The sequence below is a fragment of the Ambystoma mexicanum genome, chromosome 9 (assembly GCF_040938575.1).
Source record: "Ambystoma mexicanum isolate Mex_15411 chromosome 9, UKY_AmexF1_1, whole genome shotgun sequence".
In the NCBI taxonomy this organism is placed as follows: Eukaryota; Metazoa; Chordata; class Amphibia; order Caudata; family Ambystomatidae; genus Ambystoma; species Ambystoma mexicanum.
Window position 1 is genome coordinate 678,321,014 of NC_090931.1, and position 18,591 is coordinate 678,339,604.

Sequence of the window (18,591 nt, forward strand, 5' to 3'; positions counted from 1 at the left end):
TAGAATGTCATGACTAATTATTGAAAGAAAGCACGTGGGGAAGGGGATTCGTAGGGGGATTCGATTTCCTTGCACAGGGTTAGCCAATGGTATTTTGAGGGATGACTTTGTAACAGAATATGTGTGATTTTGCAAATGTTTCCATTGTGTATAAAAGCTGCTAATTTTGTTGAGCACTGGAAGGAACTGTTAGTTTTCAGTTTCATGAGGCTGACTAACCCCTTCCGGCTGACTATATGCAATAAACTTGCTTTTCTGACAAAGTGCATTTACTCTCCGTTTGAAGTTTTTTTTCGCATTGGATTTTGGAGCCACATTCCTACATCTCTTGCACACTCTCTTTTTTTTCCTGGACCCTATCTTTATTAATTCCCCCACCCCTCATCCTGCCTTTAAATACATCCCATAATGTAGGTAATCCTACTTTATGGTTATCATTAAACTCAACGTAGTCTTTAATGCTGGTTAGTAAACCTTGGGCAATCTCTTTGTCCTTCAGTAAACAGTAGTTACACATTCATCTACCCTTCTGTGTTTCTCCTGCCCAGTGCCCTTAACTAGACCAGGTCATAGTCTGACCATGGAACTGGCACCTTCCCTGTTTCTTTGACATATCCCTTCAGACCAGTATCCACCGAGATCATATTGATTCTTGAATAGGAATCATACACTTGTGAGTAGTAGGTAAATGGTGAATCCCTCTGTCTGTTGATATAAGTGAATCTGTTACACCCCAGCCAGCCCCTGGTTAATCTCAGTGAATTGGCCCGATACTGTGTCCCTTGTCTGCGGGGGATTAGGTCCTTTGCTTCTTTTCCAATCCCTTAAGGAGTCTAGCACCATGTTGAAGTCTCCCCCTACAATTACGTGTCCTTCCACAAACAATTTCAGTTTTTCTGTGAGTGCCTCCCAATGAGCTGTATTAGGACAATACGCTGAACCTATCATTGTGTTCTTCCATAGAAGAGTACCTCTAACAAGAATGTATCTTCCCTCCAGGTCCTTCCATTCCTTTTCTGCCACAAATCCCAGAACGGTGGCTACTACTATTGCTATTCCACACTTCTTTGCTGTTCCGGATACCTGGAGTATTGAGGCAATGAATCTTCCTTTTAAGGAGGGTTCCTTGCCCTTCAGTCAATGGGTCTCTTGTAAGAACAATAGTTATAATCTAGCCATCTTGAATTCTCGGAGAATCAATGATCTTTTGGCCAGGGAGTTGAACCCTCACACGTTAAGTGAGCCCAAGTTAAGTGATATATCGGGATCACCCATGAGCACCAGCAAAGTAAATCTCCATGCTAAAACCCCCTGCCTCTTTTCCCAGATAAGCACCTCTACATCTCGTAAAACCTGTGCATAGCCCTCTTTGCAGAGTAACTTCCAGAAACATCAGAGCCAATAAACTTCCAGAAACAGTAACAACATCTCCCAACTTCCCCTCAACCCCCATCAGCATCCAGTCCAGAGCAGTTCTTAAATTCACTCTCTGACTGGACCACCAGCAGTTACTAGCCTGATGATTTACCTATATATGGTATCCCCTGAGCCCCCACCTTCAAACTTAATAATCCATGCACTATATTGTTCCCACCTTGTTTCTTAAGCCTCCCCTTGGAGACTCTTTCCCCTCTTGAAGCATTATTTATCACCTCTCCCATCACTCCCTCTGTCCATCTATTCCCAAAGAACCTTAACTTAACAATTCTCAATTCATGTCACTGGGCATCTGTAGCTGCTGCCCAGCGACCTCCCCCACTTTACGTCATACCTGCAGGTTGCAGATATGAGAACGGGGCTGTTTGCTCATTTCTTCGTGGGCTGTGTCATGTTCATTTTCTTAAACTTTCTGTATCCTGGGATCCGACGTCTGTCTGTGGGTTTCCCCGACACTCATTGTCTCATTGTGCTCCAAAGCAGGAGCTTGACCTCGGGCTTGTTTCTCTCCAATTAGCTCATCGGACTTCTTCAGATATCATCCTCGTTTACCAGTATGTATTTAAGACCCTCGTATCCGAAGGTGATTGAGAACAGGAATCCCCATGTATATCTTACTTCTTTGCCATTAAGTCATTCTATAAGAGGGGTGCAGAAGCGACACCTAGTTAAAATGAAACTGGAGAGGTCTTGGTAAATGTCAATCTTCCCGTTTCCATTGTCAATGAGTCCCTCCTTTCTGGCCTTTTCCAAGATTCTAGTTTTTTCTGAGTAATAGTGAAATCTTGCTAACAATGATCTGGGCCCCCTGCTCTGTGAGCTCTATCAATGGTTAGTTCATTGGTGCTTTCATTCCCAAATAAGTTTTTGATGATCCCTTGGATGGCATTTATAATAGCTCTCTCTGTTTCCCCCCTCTCTTTCCGGGAAGCCAAAGAATATGAGGTTGTTCTGTCTTTCCTGGTTCTCAAAATCATCCATTTTGAGGGTCAATTCCTCTTCCCGTCTTTCGACTTCTGAGATCCTCATGTCCATTTGTGTTTCCAATATATCTACAGAAGATTGATTGGCTTCCAGGCCTTGTAGTCTATTGTCAATGGCTTCTAGCTTTTTATCCAATCTATGGCCAATGTCTGTTTTTATACCTCTTATTTCTTCTAGTTTTGAGGACATCCTTTCTCGTTCCATTTCCGATGTGTGCAGTCCTACAGCACTTTCAACCGAGGATGTCACCATAGGGTACTTGAATATATAGAGAGATCCCTTCCAGTTCATTGTGGGATGTTACCCCCTGCTCCTCTCGAGACTCTCGTCGCGCACTGGCTGTTACACCTCGAGTTCTCTATGGGAGGGGTCTGGTAAATTGCACTTTTTTTGTTTGTGGTCCATCCGCCTGTCAACAGGGGGAGACTTATAGAGGGGCCAGTAGCATTGGCGATAGTCGTTACCCATCTTCTGACTTGTAATCCACCTACTATCGCTTTGGAGGGGAAGTGGCGTTAGTTGACCTGATTGGAATAATCCCAGAGTCTGACTGAGTGCGAACTTGATGTTTCTGGTTTCTGGCTTCCGGCTTTGGGAAGACGTTTCCTTTCCCAATTCCAGGTCATGGGGAGATATCTCAGTCCAGGTGGTAAGGACCGATGCCAGGTTAATTTGTGAGTGAACTCCTGAGTAGTTACCACCTTCTGGTATTTTTCTCTGGGCTCCACTGGCTTTAGTTCTGGTGGATCACTACAACCGTTTAGTGTGCATCGAGGTTTGCAGCTGCTAGTTTTGTTGCTGATTTGGGATATCTGGGTTGCAGGCATTTTGTTGGTGCTTCAATGGATCAATTTATCCCGCAGCGACTCATCGCCAGTTTTGTGATGTATCCCGTGATTCCCCCGCTCACCTCAGGGTCCGATGTGGTGGGTGAGTGGTTTAGGCCTCCCCCTGATGATGGCACCAGGATGCGCTGTCTGAGTGGAATTTTGCTATATAGAGACCGGATCGAGTCAGCTCTCCATGGAACAGGGGGCGGCTCCACCATCAGCGTGTGGGTAATGGGGTCTCTCATAGTCTTCTCTCAGGTCCTTCCCTGGCTGGGTCAGGAAATAGCAGTTTCTGCTGCTGTTAATCTGGGTCGCTCCAGGCTCCCAGCTTTTGCCCATTCTGCGGCTAGAGGGGAGAACTCTCTGGGGTGCCAATCGACCCCTGAAAGCACCACCCGTGGGGCAAGCCTCATCTTTTAGTGGGTGTCTCTGGGCCCCGGGGGGCAACAGCTCCACAATGTCATGGGGACCGCTTGTAATGAGCTCTATATTCCGCCAAACCCGTTGATGTGGTCTCCGGAGAGGGACAGCAGATGGGAGCCTGTGCCACACTGTGGGGCTCCCCGGGAGATCTCACGGCTTCTAGGTCCAGAACTGATGCAACGATGTCACCTCGGCATGGAGTTGGCATGCCACGGAAGCACACTCCTCTGCTATTCTCCTCTGTAATTTCAATCACCTGTAACTTGTCTTATATTGCTCTGACCAGGCTCCGGTTTCGTCCACAGGGTTTTCACTGTGTCAGGGATGGGTTTCCAGATTAATTTTGCCTCCTCGTGTAGCGGGTACTGGGGGCTCAGGTCCCATTTCAATCAGCAGGTTAGTAGTGCATTTTCTATGGGTCATGAATCCACGCCCCCTGGTGGCTCTCACACAATTCACTTTCAACTGAAATGTTATCACTGGACAGGGAAGCCCTGAAAATCTTATTTTTTTAATTCGTTTTTATTATGTTTTGGCATTACACGGCCAGTATATCAAACAAGTAAAATAGTAACGTATAATAAAGGCCAGTAATTCATCAAGTAATATATAAAACATTTGCATATCCAATTGGGTGAAGAATAATGCATCAAGGAAGACAAAAGAGAAAAATTCTGTTCACCAAGATAATCACGAGTATGACCATTTGATGTGAACTGTTCGATTATCTATTATAGAAGGACAGTGGGGAAGGCAACACATAAAGTATTAAGAAATATTGGATGTTTAAATACACAATGAACAAGATTATGTAGACAATACAAGATAAGACAAGGAAACAAGAGGGGGCATGTAAAGTATTTTAAAAATCATATACAATACTATATTGGAATGACTAAAGAGCAAATTCATTAATAGATGATGAAGCTTCATTTAGGTGATAGAAACATTTAAAGCCCTGAAAATCGTGTAATTTTAGGAAGCACAATCTTGAAAATAGGAGGGTTTACACATACAGGACAGTTGCATAGAAGTAGGCGCCAGGGGTTGGACTTCAGGCCAGTGGTCAAAGTGGGCGGGAGCGGTGCTCCTCTACTTCTTTTAATTAAGTTTTACCGTTCCTATACTTTTATTTTAAAAAGAAACCGTTAAGTGTAGGAAGAAGTTGAAACTTGCACTTTCAGTGCACTGCACTGGACGTGCCCTTAAACAGCAGCTGCTTGTGTTTTGGGGTTTGTTTTGTGCATGGGAGAGGACGCGGCAATGGAGTTTGTGGGGAGCAGTACAGGCGAGTAGGGAACATACTTCCACTACTTCTTTTCGTACACTTGGACCACTGCTTCAGGCTGGACTGTGGAGGGGAATGAGGGGTTTGGCCCGGGTCGAGGGAGAGGGGGGGGGCTGATCATGTAAAGCTGCTGTGCAGTACCGTGTTTGATTGCTGTTCTAAAGAGTGGTTGGGTTTATTTGGGAAGCAGTCCATGGGATCGCTCGTTTCATGGCTGGCGCACAAAGTTGCTATGAAGATGTGGAATGAGAAAAGATTTGAATGGCCATACTGACAATTAACGGTATCAGGTAAAAGAAATTGCGGCAAAAATGCTGTGGTTTGACCCAGTAAAGGTGTACCCCATTATACCATTTAAGGGGAGCAGGGGTTGCACGGGTGTCCCCTCCGCCCCTTAAATGATATAATGCGTCCAGGGGTTGCGGGGGTGTCCCCTGCATCCTTTACATGATTGTGGCGGCAAAACCACAGCAGTTTTGCTGCGATATTTTGTATCCACTGCCATTTTTGCCACAATTTTAAGACATGGAACCCAATTAACGCTCCAAATATAGGAACAGGCAGGTTCTTCACCCCATATTGTCTTATGATTCTGGCTGTTTACCCGTACATCTGTGGCCGGCAACCTGTGGACCACATTTCCCATCAGCACTAGGCAGCATAGTCAATGGCGAGGTATCAATGTGAGCTGTACTCCAAAACATCTGGCAGGCCACACGTTGCATACCCCGGCCCTACATCAATTTCAGTGTAGAGAATGTGTGCTCCCTGCACAAAAATGCATCCTCAGTGAAGACAGCGTGAGTACTTAAAATCACAGCACTTTCTAAACTGGCAATCTCTCTTCTTTTGGGGAGATGGGGTAATAAAGCTTAAAGAAATGGTGCTTGAAGTTCTGCTTTACGATTCAAGACATCCCGCGTTAGGCTCCAACCTACGTTGCTTGTTCTCAGTGGCCCATTATTGAGTTGGTAGAACCTCCCCTGTTTCCATGAAATGATGTTCTGTTCAAACAAGCATTGGCAAAGCCAGCCGTTTTGGCTTGTGTATACGTGTTAGGCGTTTTCCCGGAAATGCTATTATATGAACAGGTAACAATACAATTTTCCACTCCAGTTGTTACCATTTTGTGGCCAGGTAGGACCATTATGGCTTTGCCTGGCAAATGCCTATCCCATGCCTACACAAAAGCCCAAACTGTTGGCATTGTCGATGACTTGTGAGAAGGCGTTGTTACAATATGAATTAGTTGAAGTGCTCTTTTACTCCAAGAGGAGGTCGACCACATGGCTTCTCAGCCATGGGTGGCTCATTTAATTAAACTGCGGCCTAAACGCTTCCTGAATAAATGTATCAGCAATGTGTAAGCCCGTGCCACATTCTCATGTCTACCCCCCTATCGTTTGCTTGAAGGGTGCATTCCCCTCACCAACGCAGTCCTAAAATTTCATAATCTTACAGCCCCCTCGACCCACACTTGGCTATCAGCTCCCACACCAAACCTACCATGATCAGTCTTGCCCAACTTCCCAATGCCCTTCAGTGTCTTTGCATTTGCCCCATATTCTCCATCTGGTCATCACTGGGCATACCACAATGAGCAGAACTAATTTGGCAAACAACACTTTACGTAACCTTCCCTTCCACACTACTCTATGGTGACCATGTGTAAACAAGAAGCCGTACCAGTTACATGCTCCTATGGCAGCCGGGCTTGCAGGGAAGGCAGGCCTGACTGAATCCAAAATATCTAAAACAAATGCAAAAAAACCAAGGTTCTCATTTTTCATCTTCATCAGTAAAACTGCCAAATTACCACCAAAATTGGTTGCCGTTACTGACACAATGTTCAGTGGACTCACCATTTTGTGTTATTTATTAGTTTGTATCGTGCCAAAAGCCTGCAGGCATTGGGGTGCAACATAAGACATAGTGAAGACAAACAGAAAAGACTGGACACTATGAAAGAATACGGCCTAAAGAATCCTGACCAGCCTGAGAACTATCTTTTCACTTGAAGAGATGAGTTTTCACATTTTTTCTGAAGGCTATATAGTTGGGTTTACAACGGCGGTATGCCGGTGTAAACATTTTTGGTGACCATAGGACTCCATGGGGATTTTCACAGAATAACCGCGAGTGGTAATTCTGCCATGGTAATTCAGACAATTTTCGGGATTTAAGTGGAGGATTCACTTCAAATCCAAACTCATAATTCGGCAGTGCGGTAAAAGTGGAATTCCATTACGGGTCCAAAAAGTGGTAGTAACAGAAATGCTGCAGCTTTTTTACCTCACCACCGAACTTGGAGCTCTATAGACGCTCTCAAGGGGCGCACATCAATACTCTGGGGCGTTAGTCGAAGTGGGCAGGAGCAGTGCTCTTCTACTATTTAAAAAAAAGTTGTACTGTTTCTATCCTTAAATTCTAAAAATAAATCTTCCTGAATGGTTTAGTTTTAAAATAAAAGTGTAGGAAGAAGTTGAAACTTGCACTTCTGTGCAATTCACTGACCATTCCCTTAAACAGCAGGTATGTTTGTTTTCAAAGCCATCTTTTATAAACCGAAATATGTTATATATTTCTATGTTTATAAAAGATGGCATGCATACTACACAAACCATAGTAAAGTACGCATACAAATATATAAATGCTTACATACATTTATATATTTATTTGCGTACCTTACAATGGTTTGTGTACTTTTTAAGGCCACGCTCATCCTACAAGCCGCACCCCAAATAAGCCCCCCCCTGCCTCCCCCTCGAGTTCTTACCCCACTTAAAGCCCTGGCTGTTCTCCATGCGTTAGGGCATTCTACCGCAATCAAAAGATTAAAATACAAAGGATGAACTAACTCCCTCTAAAATAGAGCTGAGGTGACTACATTTACCGTTTACTAGGACAGAGGTGGGCAAGCCATGGCTGTCCAGACGGTTTGGCCTAAATCTCAGGGTGATTTCCCTCTAGGCTAGGAAACATCCCTGTTAAATAAGCTCGAATTGGCAAGCAAAGCAGACTTTAATGGCAACATTGTGAATACACAAATTGCTGGCAGTGACCGACACGCAGTGCCGAATGAACTTTGACCCACTCACTCTCCGAGGAAGGCCCGGATCTGGTCGTGGCAGTGTTCCAGGTAGCTGCCCCCGTGCAGGGTCGAGTTGGAGATGAGCAGCAGGCGCCTTCTCACCCCCATGGTTCGACGCTGACTGATCTTTTCCGAGATGGGAGAAAAGGGAAGTTGTCACAGCTGCCTTCAGACCCTCTGCTGGGGGAGTGTGCGCGTGTGTGCCCTCGCCACTGACTCTAACTGCTTAGAAATCCGGTGCACTTTCCTCCCCAAGGAAGTGCTGCGGTCTGCAAATCACGAGGCCGTTCAAGCTGCCAGGGCAAAGGTCCGCTTGGCAGAATCAGATAAATCGAGCACACAAACAAATCCGATTCCTCCTATTATTAAGCGGCCTGACAGGTGACTGAATTAGATCTCTTGGCATCTCCCCCGGACGTTGGAATGTATTCGCAGGATACCGTAACTGACTCGGGGAATGCGCCAACACATGTGACTTGGCGTGCTGTATTCAAGAAACTTGCGCAAGCTGCTATTATCTGCTGTGAGCTCCCCGGTGCCTCCCTTTTAATACAACGTCAGAGCTCAAGTTTCTTGCCATGAGTGAGGAGGACATCCAGTCCTGTTTTACCTTTGAATTCTGGGGTTTGCCGTTTTTTTTCTTTTCAATTTGAAATATGGTACAACAGGGACTGGGTAGCCTTCTCGAGCATGCGGCCACAGGAAACTTGAGAGCTCTGCACCATATGTGCCAACATGCAGCATTCTGTGATTTGTGGACCTTGATTACCTCCATTAGAAATCCAGGACTACAAATCCCAGGATGCATAGGTAAATCAGCACTGGGCTAGTAGATGCCGAATGGTATGGCATGTATGGGTGTTAGTATTGAAAATGCAATAGGTATGGGTTTTTTGTATTGGGTAAAAAGTGTGGGACTCGGAGACCAAAGAAATGTAATGTATACAGGAAATGCACGTCCCCTTCTTCCCCAATCAAACTTTAAGCAGTTGACTCTATATATCCCTCTCTCTCACCTCAGAAAACACAGCAGAGCTCTCAAATTTCCTGTGGCCATTCGTGACAAGGCCAGACAACATGGATAGCTGAGAATGAAACGGGTGAGGAAGAGGAGATGTACATCATATTTGTATTTATTTATTTATATTGCGCAGCCTGCCCACGGGCATCAGGGCGCATGTTTGGAAAGGTAGTTACAGGAAAGTGTTACAGGGCAGTTGCACATTACAGATTATATACAAGTATTGCGGATTATATATACAGAGTACATCAAATATATACATACATTTTACGTGTGGAAGTCGGTCAGCTACAGTATCTCCAAAGGTAATCGAGAGGGCGCAACGGGCAACAAGAGTTACAGACGGGTGTCCGGCACATCATCTTGCTCCAGGAGCCATTGTTTAGTTCTTTTTTGAAGGATTGGAAGGATGGGACGTTCCTAAGAGCATTAGTTAGGGAGTTCCAGAGCTTCGCCGCCAGGACTGGGAAGCTCGCGCCTCTAGCAGTCTGAAGCTTGAAACCGGGAACGATGAGTGTGTGCGCTTGTGCCGATCTTAAAGGTCTGGATGCTGTGTGTTACGTGAAGCGCGCTGACAGGTAGGCCGGTGCCGCATTGTTCTGAGCTTTGTGGCTTAAGACAAGTGTTTTGAGGGCAATGCGCCGTGAGATGGGAAGCCAGTGTATGTTACGGTGTCCAGTCAATTGGTCGACAGCAAACTGGTCGACTGCAATTTGGTCGACACCATTTGGTCGAATGCCAAATGGTCGAATTTTTTTTTTTTTTATATATGTGTTTTGTGGGTTTTCGTGTGGGGGGGGGAAAAAAAGAAAAAAAAGGGGTTGGGGGGGGGACCCCCCAAAAAAAACCCAAAAAAGGGGTAAAAAAAAAAAAAAAATTCGACCATTTGGCATTCGACCAAATGGTGTCGACCAGTTGTCCTGTCGACCAAATGTTTTCGACCAATTGACTGGTAACCGTATTTTACGTCTGGCGGCTGAGATGTGAGCGCGCCTAGGTATGTTAAGAGCGGCCCTGATGGCGTTATTCTGGGTTACCTGCAGTTTATCAATGTTTCTCTGGCTCGTTCCGAGGTAGAGGGCGTTGCAGTAATCAATTTTTGATAAGATAAGGGTTCTTGCGAGGATCAGGCAGTTGTCCATTGTTAAAAAGGGACGGCAAGCTGTGATTAATTTACAAGTATACGCGGATGCTGAGACTACTGAGTTGGTTTGTCTGTTGAGGAAGAGGGTGGAATCTAGGTAGATTCCGAGGGTTTTAGTGACATTGGTGACCTTGATGATGTTGCCATCAATGTTGAAGGCCTCATATTTCTTGTCAAGTTTTGAAAGTTTGGACTGAGAACCTAGGATGAGTAACTCAGTTTTCTCATCGTTTAGGCAGAGCCTGTGGTGGGCCATCCAGGCCTGGATGACGGAATAGACTGCATTGAGTGCTTTGACGTCAGTTACATAATCACCTGTTATAGGGATGAGTATCTGGGTGTCGTCCGCATAATTTGTGTAGGTGACACCCAGATGGTCAAGAATATCAAATAGTGGTTTTGTAAACACGTTATAGAGCGTAGGTGATACGCACGAGCCTTGTGGGACTCCGCATGGAACGTGAGCTGGGTCAGCGGCGGCAAGAGGTGAGAAGACCCTCATGGATCTGTTAGCAAGGAATGAGCTGATCCAGGAGGTAGCTGCATCTGAAAAGTGGGCGGCAGTTTTGAGGTGCTCGCAGAGGATTTGGTGATCAACCAGATCGAAGGCTGCGGAAAGATCCAGTAAGAGAAGGAGCGCTTGTTTGCCCTTGTCTTTCAGATCTTCAATTGGAGTTTTTAAATCTATCAGGGCTGTTTCTGTGTCGTGTCTAGGGCGGAAGCCAGATTGCCTGAGTCCTAATAAGTTGTTGGTGTCGAGATAGTCTTGAATTTGGAGATAAGCGGCACGGTCCAGGATTTTAAGGAGGTAAGGGACCGTGGTGATAGGCCTGTAGTTGGTAGGGTTGCTAGGGTCTAAGTTAGGTTTTTTGATTAAGGGGATTACCCAAGCATCCTTGAGGTTGTTTGGTACTATGCCGGTTTTGAAGGAGGAGTTGATGAAGGAGGTGATGAAAGGAGCGAGGTCAGACACTGCTTCCTTTACAACTGTTGCTGGGCAGGCGTCACCTTGACAATTGGATGGTTTTAACTGTGTCATGATATTTTCCACATCCTTAATGGTAAGTGGTGAGAAGCTAAAGGGTTTTAAGGAGTGTTTAGGGGAAGGTATGTTGTAGGATTGGGTATTGCCTACTAAGTCCAGGAGATGTTTTATTTTGGTGTTGATTTTAGCTTGGAGTGTGGTGATTTTGTTTAGTAGTGCTTTTTGTATGTTGGCGCACCAATTGGAGTCAAGGGCACATGTCTCAAGGGGGGCGACAGGGGACTCTAATTCCTTAAGGATTTTAAAGAGTTCCTTCGTGTTGGATTGCGCTTGTATGATCCTGTTATTGTAAACTTCTTTTTTGGCCGCAAGTATAGCTTCCTTGTACGTAAGGGTGATGGCTAAGAGGTTAATTTTATTTACTGGAGTGGGTGAGCTTCTCCAGAGTGACTCCATTTTCCGTTTATCTTTGCAGAGTTCACGTAGGTGTGGGGTAAACCATGAATTAAGGTGGTTGCGCTGTTTTTCTTTGCGCTGTTTGACGGGGGCAATGGAATCAAGGGCTTTTAACATAGCTCGGTTGTATATATCCACAAGGACGGTAGGGTAATCACAGGTGGAGGAAACCGAATTTAGAAGCAGGAGGATAAGTGGGAGTAGTTTCTCAGTAGTGATATCCTTCTTGTTGCGAGTCAAGGTAGGTGGAGCGGTACATGGTTTGTGGGTGGACAAGAATTAATAGAGAATGTTATTATATGATGGGTGGACCAAGCACAAGGTGACACTGAGATTATGTTTAATGCACAATTCATGTCTGAAACCCAGTCCAAAGCAAGTCCCTTGATGTGAGTAGGTTCATTGACGTGTTAGGTAAGGCCAAAGTCGGATAGGACACTGGCTAAATCACAGGCTTTGGTGTCATTGGTATCTAGGTAACCTAAGTTAAGGTCTCCAAGTATGATGATTTGGGATTTAGGCTTCGTGTTGGATGCTAAGATGGATGAGATATCCTCTATTAATGTGGAGGTGGGGCCAGGTGGCCTGTAGATGAGGTGCATTAAGGCGGTGTGATTGGGTGAGGTTGGGACTTTAATTGAGAGTAGCTCAGCGGAGGGCAACTGTTGGGTGTTGACAGCTCTCAGATTGAGAGAACTCTTGAATATGAATGCTAGTCCACCCCCCTTGGTTTGGTTAGTGTCCCTGTCACACCTAATGATGGAGTAGCTGTCGGGGATGGCGAGGGTTAAGGCAGGTCCTGACGCCGCATGTAACCAGGTTTCAGTGATTGCCAAAAAGTCAAGGTTTTCAGTCACAATTAAATCAGCGATATCTAGCGCGTGAGCAGGGACCGAGCGGGCGTTAATGAGCGCGCCTTTGAGTTTGGCTTGGTGGTTGGGGATGATGGCTGGGAGGGCCTCGGTTGTTGGTGAGGTAGCTAGTGTACAGGTATTGTTCAAGCTGTTAGTAGCATCATCCCTACTGTCTGTATTCAGGTGGTAGGACCAATGGTGACATCTAGTTGCTAATCTTTTGTTACGGACTGTGGCCGTAACCAAAGATATGGCGGAAACCCACACAAAGACCAGTAGGGACAATCTGAAATACAATGTTCTGATTGAAGGACTTTCAGTAAAAGTATCCTAGACACAGTGGATGCTATGGACATCATGGCAGATCTGGTAAGGAAACTTAAGCCACAGCCAAAGCAGAGGCACACAGCAACCACAAACAATGAGTCTGAAAACTATACCCATTCCACTAAAAGAAGCCTTCCAGACGGAATCCGACGTGAAGAGACGTGCACACTAGCGTAAGTACTTGTCAGAGAAACTTGAACGGGCACGTTGCCAAATCGCAGTACGGCAAATGCACTGCAACTGATCTCCTTTGCTAGGAGTTCCACAACCCTTGAATGGTGTCCTGGAGAAATACCTGTCACTCTTCCAAGGAATCTGATGTATGAAAGGGAAATAGATGTGATTGTACATATACACAACAGTATAACCTGTGGCTCTGCATCACCACTGCATACCATTCGACATATTTGAAAACGGGAGAAAGCACTGAAAATTGAAGCAGGCCAAGAAGATCAACAAGCGCATGCTTGGGTGCCACCTATTGTCGTCGCCAAGAAGGCAAAGCAATCAGATGAAGTTGGGATGTGCGCTCAGATAAGGCTGCCATACAAGGCCATCAAGTCTGAAAGGCACCTCACTTCTAGGATTAATGAAATCAAAGCAGATCTGAAGTAAGCCTGATTTGTTTCCATATTTGATCTTAAGGCAGTATATTACTACCTTTACCTATATCCAGATTCTCGGTACATCACAACTTCTCAGTGAATCTCAGATTGAGAAGACACAATCGATTAATCTTTGCGGTATAGTTGGCAGCAAAGGTGTTCCAGAATTCCATTCAGAGATAATAGCGGACCACCTTGGCATCATCAGTGTAAATTATAACATATTTATACATGCATTACAGTCAGGTACAGGATTATAAGTGCTCAGGGGGATACAAGGTGCTATTCACAAAAATGAAAACAAATTCTGCACCAACCAGTTAATCTTCTTTAGGCACGTGTTTTCGGAAAACGGTGGCAGCAGATTCTGGAAAGATGCAACACATCACATTGGTGTCAGAGCCACTAAATGTTCAATAGGTGCACAGCTTCCTGGCTAGGGTCAAATTATGTGATAGATATATTTCTAACCTGGCTACCATCACATAACCACTTCATGAGCTGCTGAAGGACTCCACGGACTGGACACATGAATCTGGTTACCATGAGCTGTTCCAGAAAATGAAGGATGCCCTTTTCTGAAGAGACAACGGTCCTCTATTTGATTTGCCAAAGGATCACTGAGTTGGTGGTCAGTGCCACCCTTTGTAGACTAGGTGCAGTGCTGCTACACAAGGGACAACTCGGTGGCCCGAAACCAGTGGCGTGTGTCAACAGCGCGATCACCCCCACTGAGCAGCACTACTCCCAGATTGAAAAGAAAGATCTCATTCCTGTTGGGCTCTCGTCATCTTCACCTTTGTGTCTTTGGATATGCTTTGATGGATGGAACGATAACTACTGGTTCAGCTGCTGAAAGGAACGGCACCTCAGCCACAGTGGCTTGAAATAAATGCAAAACACACCTAGGGCTTAATATATTGTACACTCTAAGTATTACTTACTTTCCAACCGTTAAAGGTCAACGTTTTACCACTAAAGAATGGTTACAGAGAACACATGAATTGCGTAGCTGCACACAATATTTTTTCACTCTTGCACATTCATACTAGATGTCCCTATTGGAAGAACACTCTCTCTCTATCATTTTCTTAGATCTCTCCCTGGGCAACGGATGATGTATCACCTATCTAAAAGGGACAGTCAAAGGATTCACCCTATCCAACCTTCATTCATACTCAGTTTTCATACATATTATACAAAACATAAAAATCCGGTTAAGGTCAATGAGAAACTAACTTTATTCATCAGTTTACAGGGCGGGCACTAATCACTGTAGACCTTATTCTGATAAGGGCAATACAATAGTCTCCATAAATACAGACTAGCTAGTTTGGCACTAGAACAGCAACCTAACATAAAAACATTTCTTATTGTATGTGTCCCAAAAGCATGTTGGTGGACATCTTCTTCGAGATTAGACCACTCATGCCGAGTAGGGTCGACCGGTTTCGATGATGTAATGGCTTAAATCATCTTCTTCAGGACCATTCAATTGTGTTGGAATCTAATTCTAGTCAAATGCCGTTAGGTAATTCGAAGTGTGCCTCTGCTTCCTGTCGAGGAGACATAAAGAAATGAGGGACATAGGGTAAGTATCCCCTCTAAAAGTAATCTAGTAGCCAACTGGCCACAGGTTACTAAATGTGCACTTAATTTCATCTATTGAATAATGATGGTGCTTTTACTAATCAGGACATAAGAAATATGTCCTTTGGTGCAACCATACCATGCATGGTCCAGGGGTGGGGGGCAGGAAAAGGAAGGGTTTTCTATATCATCTGTACCTATGGTCAAGGGCTATTTATGCGTTTAGTACCTCTACCACCTTGTGTCCCTAGAGACCCCTGCACCGCGGGACAAAAGGTGGTAGACGTACTAAACACATAAATAGCCCAGAGAATCATCAAACCTAAAGCAAGAGTCAGGGAGTAAGCATGGTTACATGGCCTAGATAAAACAGATGTCATCAAAGGTAACATTTTATATCGTCCAAACACAGGAGAGGAGATCAAGTTGAAATATTTTGCTACATGTATGACTACATTTACTATCTACAGTTTGGAGTGTCCATGTGGCAAGGTATATATTGGTGAAACTACAAGGATGACCAAAGAAAGGATTGGAGAACACAAAGGAGATATCAGGAACAGGAGCTTAAAATTCCAGTAGCCAGACACTTCTTTGAAATGAATCAAATAACCCAATTGAAATTTCAAGTGATTGAAGTGGTGTCAAAACATTCCAGAGGAGGAAGCAGAGCGAAGACTTTTGCAAAGAGAGTCATTCTGGATACACAAATGCCAGTCAATTGGGAATGAATAAAGAGTGGGGTCTTAGAGGTTTTCTTTAAATGCAAGCTTTATATCCCTTTTTAATGTTTTGGGACATCTGTGTACATTTTGGGATGATTTGATATTATGGTATATTACAGGAAGTCACTAAACTGCATACGTGGCACACAAACGTGTTTATATGGGTTGGTATCACAAAGGTAGACCAAATATGTTAGCATTTGGCAATTGGGAGGTGCATTAACAACATTACACAATAACATGTTTGGTGGATGGTAATGTGTTTACATGGATGATCTTGCTATAATTCTCATTAGCACACATGCAAGCGTGCACACAGCATATCACTAATATGCTATGGAAATCATGTATGTCTAATATTAAAGGTCTCATACATACTTTATTGTTTTTTATCAGAAGCAATAGACTAGCATCAAGCATGGAAACAACACAGTAAGATGGATACCACTTTGATATTGAGCAAGTGAACACGTTAGGTTATAGTTCATTTTTGGATGTAAGGATTTCGCGTTGAGAAACTTATGGAAGATACGGAAATAGTGTCAGAGGAATTAAAGCTTTGTGTACACTAGGGTGAGTTTGTGAAACTTGTGGAGATGAGTTGATTATTTGGACCTCACAATGGGTGTGTCCATGTTCTATGAGTATTAGTATGAGTAACATGGGATGGGGTTAAGCAGTTGATTGAAACTATTAGTGTTTGTTAAGAAGGCTCATGAGTCATATTAGTAGGCTTTACTTTGTTTGACGCCAGCAGCACTTTGGAGCTTCGCTAAGATTTGGGCACATGCAGGAATTGGCTTGAAGTTTCATTGTGGCTACAAGATATCTTTTTTAATTTCAAGAATTATATATATTTTTTTCAGACGAATGTACACTTGATATGCTTTCAGTACATTTTGACAATCAAGAACTTTGAGTGTGATATGTGTTCTTTGTTTTGATGTTTCTGTTTTAGCCACCTGATAATGATCAATCATTGATCGAAACATGTACATATTGTGGCTGTGACACAGAATGTCGCCATATTAAAATGGTTTGAAATGGAGCTACTAAATAATTGTTAAAAGATTTTGTGCTAACTAAAATTATGCAAAATCATTAAGAAACAGAAGAATACATTCAAGTATATGGTAATTGATTTAAAACTGAGGGTGTAGTACCCATTGGTACAGGTCTCATCAATCAGTGGATAAGTCCAGTGTCTCTTTCTACTAGATAAAACAGAAGACGCTCACCTCTGTTAATTCCTGCCGTGTCAAGCCACAGGGCAAACACAATCTGCAATCCGGAGCACTTATCTCTGCGGCAAACCTTGGGAACAGATAAGCACAGCCTTCTGCAGTCTTCCCAATGGCTGACATCTGATAGTAGTAGCCAGGGTGTTCCATGTTTTAATATCCCTGCAAAAATATCCCCATACAAGAATGGCGCTGTTTTTTTGCTGCAATATTAACCAATGGAACCTGCGGAGGACACCCCCACAACTCCCATATTTTTTTAAAGGGCGCTGCGGACCCCTGCTCCCATTTACCCACTAAATTATCCCCATAAATAATGTCACCTATGCCGCTTCCCGGCGACCATATATATGGCGACATTATTTATGCGGATAATATTACCTGATACCACCAAGAGGTGGTCACGCTGTAAAAGGTGGAAAAGATGCTAGCCACTTACAAGAGATCAAAACAGACTGCGGTCTGGCATTTCATGGCCATGAATTTGTTTTTTATTGAGAGACTCCAGAGGTTGAACACTGCAGCTGGACCCAGAGGTAGGCACAACCCATCAGAGAGGTAGAACATTTTATGGAACTATTAAAAAACACTGCAAATGGCAGTGGAACAAGTAAAAGACATAGAACTGGAGCTAAACAAGTTCCTAAGAGAGTACACACCCTTCACTCGTTCACAAGTTGCGCAACTGCCACTCTGTTGCTTGTTGGTGGCACCATCTTGGACGACCCTAGTGGGGCACCAGCAGACATTCAGATGGGACAAGTAGAGGCGAGCAGGCAACGATGCACAAGTATTCATTGTATTGTATTTGAGGGATAACTGTGCAGGCTGTCACATTGCAGGTAAGAGTCTGACACCTAGTGGTGACTTGGTCGGGGTAGACAGAATTTCGTTTTGGCCTGTGGCTGCGTGCACTGTGAGAAGAGTATGAGGCTTGAAGGAGACACTGGGTAGACATCTGTGGAAATCAACCAGGAATTCTCGTCCTTGTCCTGATCGTTCGAGGAACAACTGACAAATGCTGTTTTCTGGCCTGACAGGTGTTGCCCTAACGAGAAAAAGCCCCAGCTGTCCACTGAGCACAACACGTTAGCAAGTTAGAGTGAGTTCTGAGGTGGCTCAGCCTGCTAACCAACAAACTACAAAAGGAGAAATATGTTCATCGGTTCCTCATATCTCAAGCAGCCCTTTCTCTGAATCAAAGGTTCTTATGGCCTCTGATAGCCTTTAGTAATTAGCTTATGGTAATGAGTGGGGTCTCCAGAGTGCCCAGAGCTGTGGCACCCCCTTTAGGCTAGGGGATGACATACCCATTTTTGTGGGGGTACTTTGAGGAATCCACATTCAGTCTTTTATCTTTCCTTATCCTCATTTCATCCTCATTTCATCTTGAAGATTCTCATGCAGGGTTTCTGCATTATTCTGAAACTGAAGTTATGGAGTTACTTGAACACCAAGTGAGTGTGACCAGTGTTGGCAGACAGAATTTCATTTGGTCTGTGACCTTGTGCACTGTGTGAGACAGATACTAGGGTAGACCTCTGGGAGAACCGACCTAGAATTCTGGTTTGCCTGAGGAAGGCCTGACAA

At 44.3% G+C, this 18,591-nt stretch overlaps 2 protein-coding genes across 2 annotated transcripts in view; both read right to left on the reverse strand.

Moving 5' to 3' along the window:
• LOC138488505 (alpha-aspartyl dipeptidase-like) overlaps window positions 1-8,554 on the reverse strand; it is a 169,393-nt gene extending 160,839 nt beyond the window's left edge. The window contains exon 1 of the mRNA XM_069615529.1: window positions 8,061-8,554. Coding sequence (XP_069471630.1) covers window positions 8,061-8,161 — 101 coding nt within the window. The 5' untranslated portion in view covers window positions 8,162-8,554. The remainder of the gene's footprint in view (window positions 1-8,060) is intronic.
• Window positions 8,555-14,678: 6,124 nt separating this feature from the next.
• The window catches only part of LOC138488503 (interferon-inducible GTPase 5-like), a 497,053-nt gene continuing 493,140 nt past the window's right edge, over window positions 14,679-18,591 (reverse strand). The window contains exon 4 of the mRNA XM_069615528.1: window positions 14,679-15,001. Coding sequence (XP_069471629.1) covers window positions 14,963-15,001 — 39 coding nt within the window. The 3' untranslated portion in view covers window positions 14,679-14,962. The remainder of the gene's footprint in view (window positions 15,002-18,591) is intronic.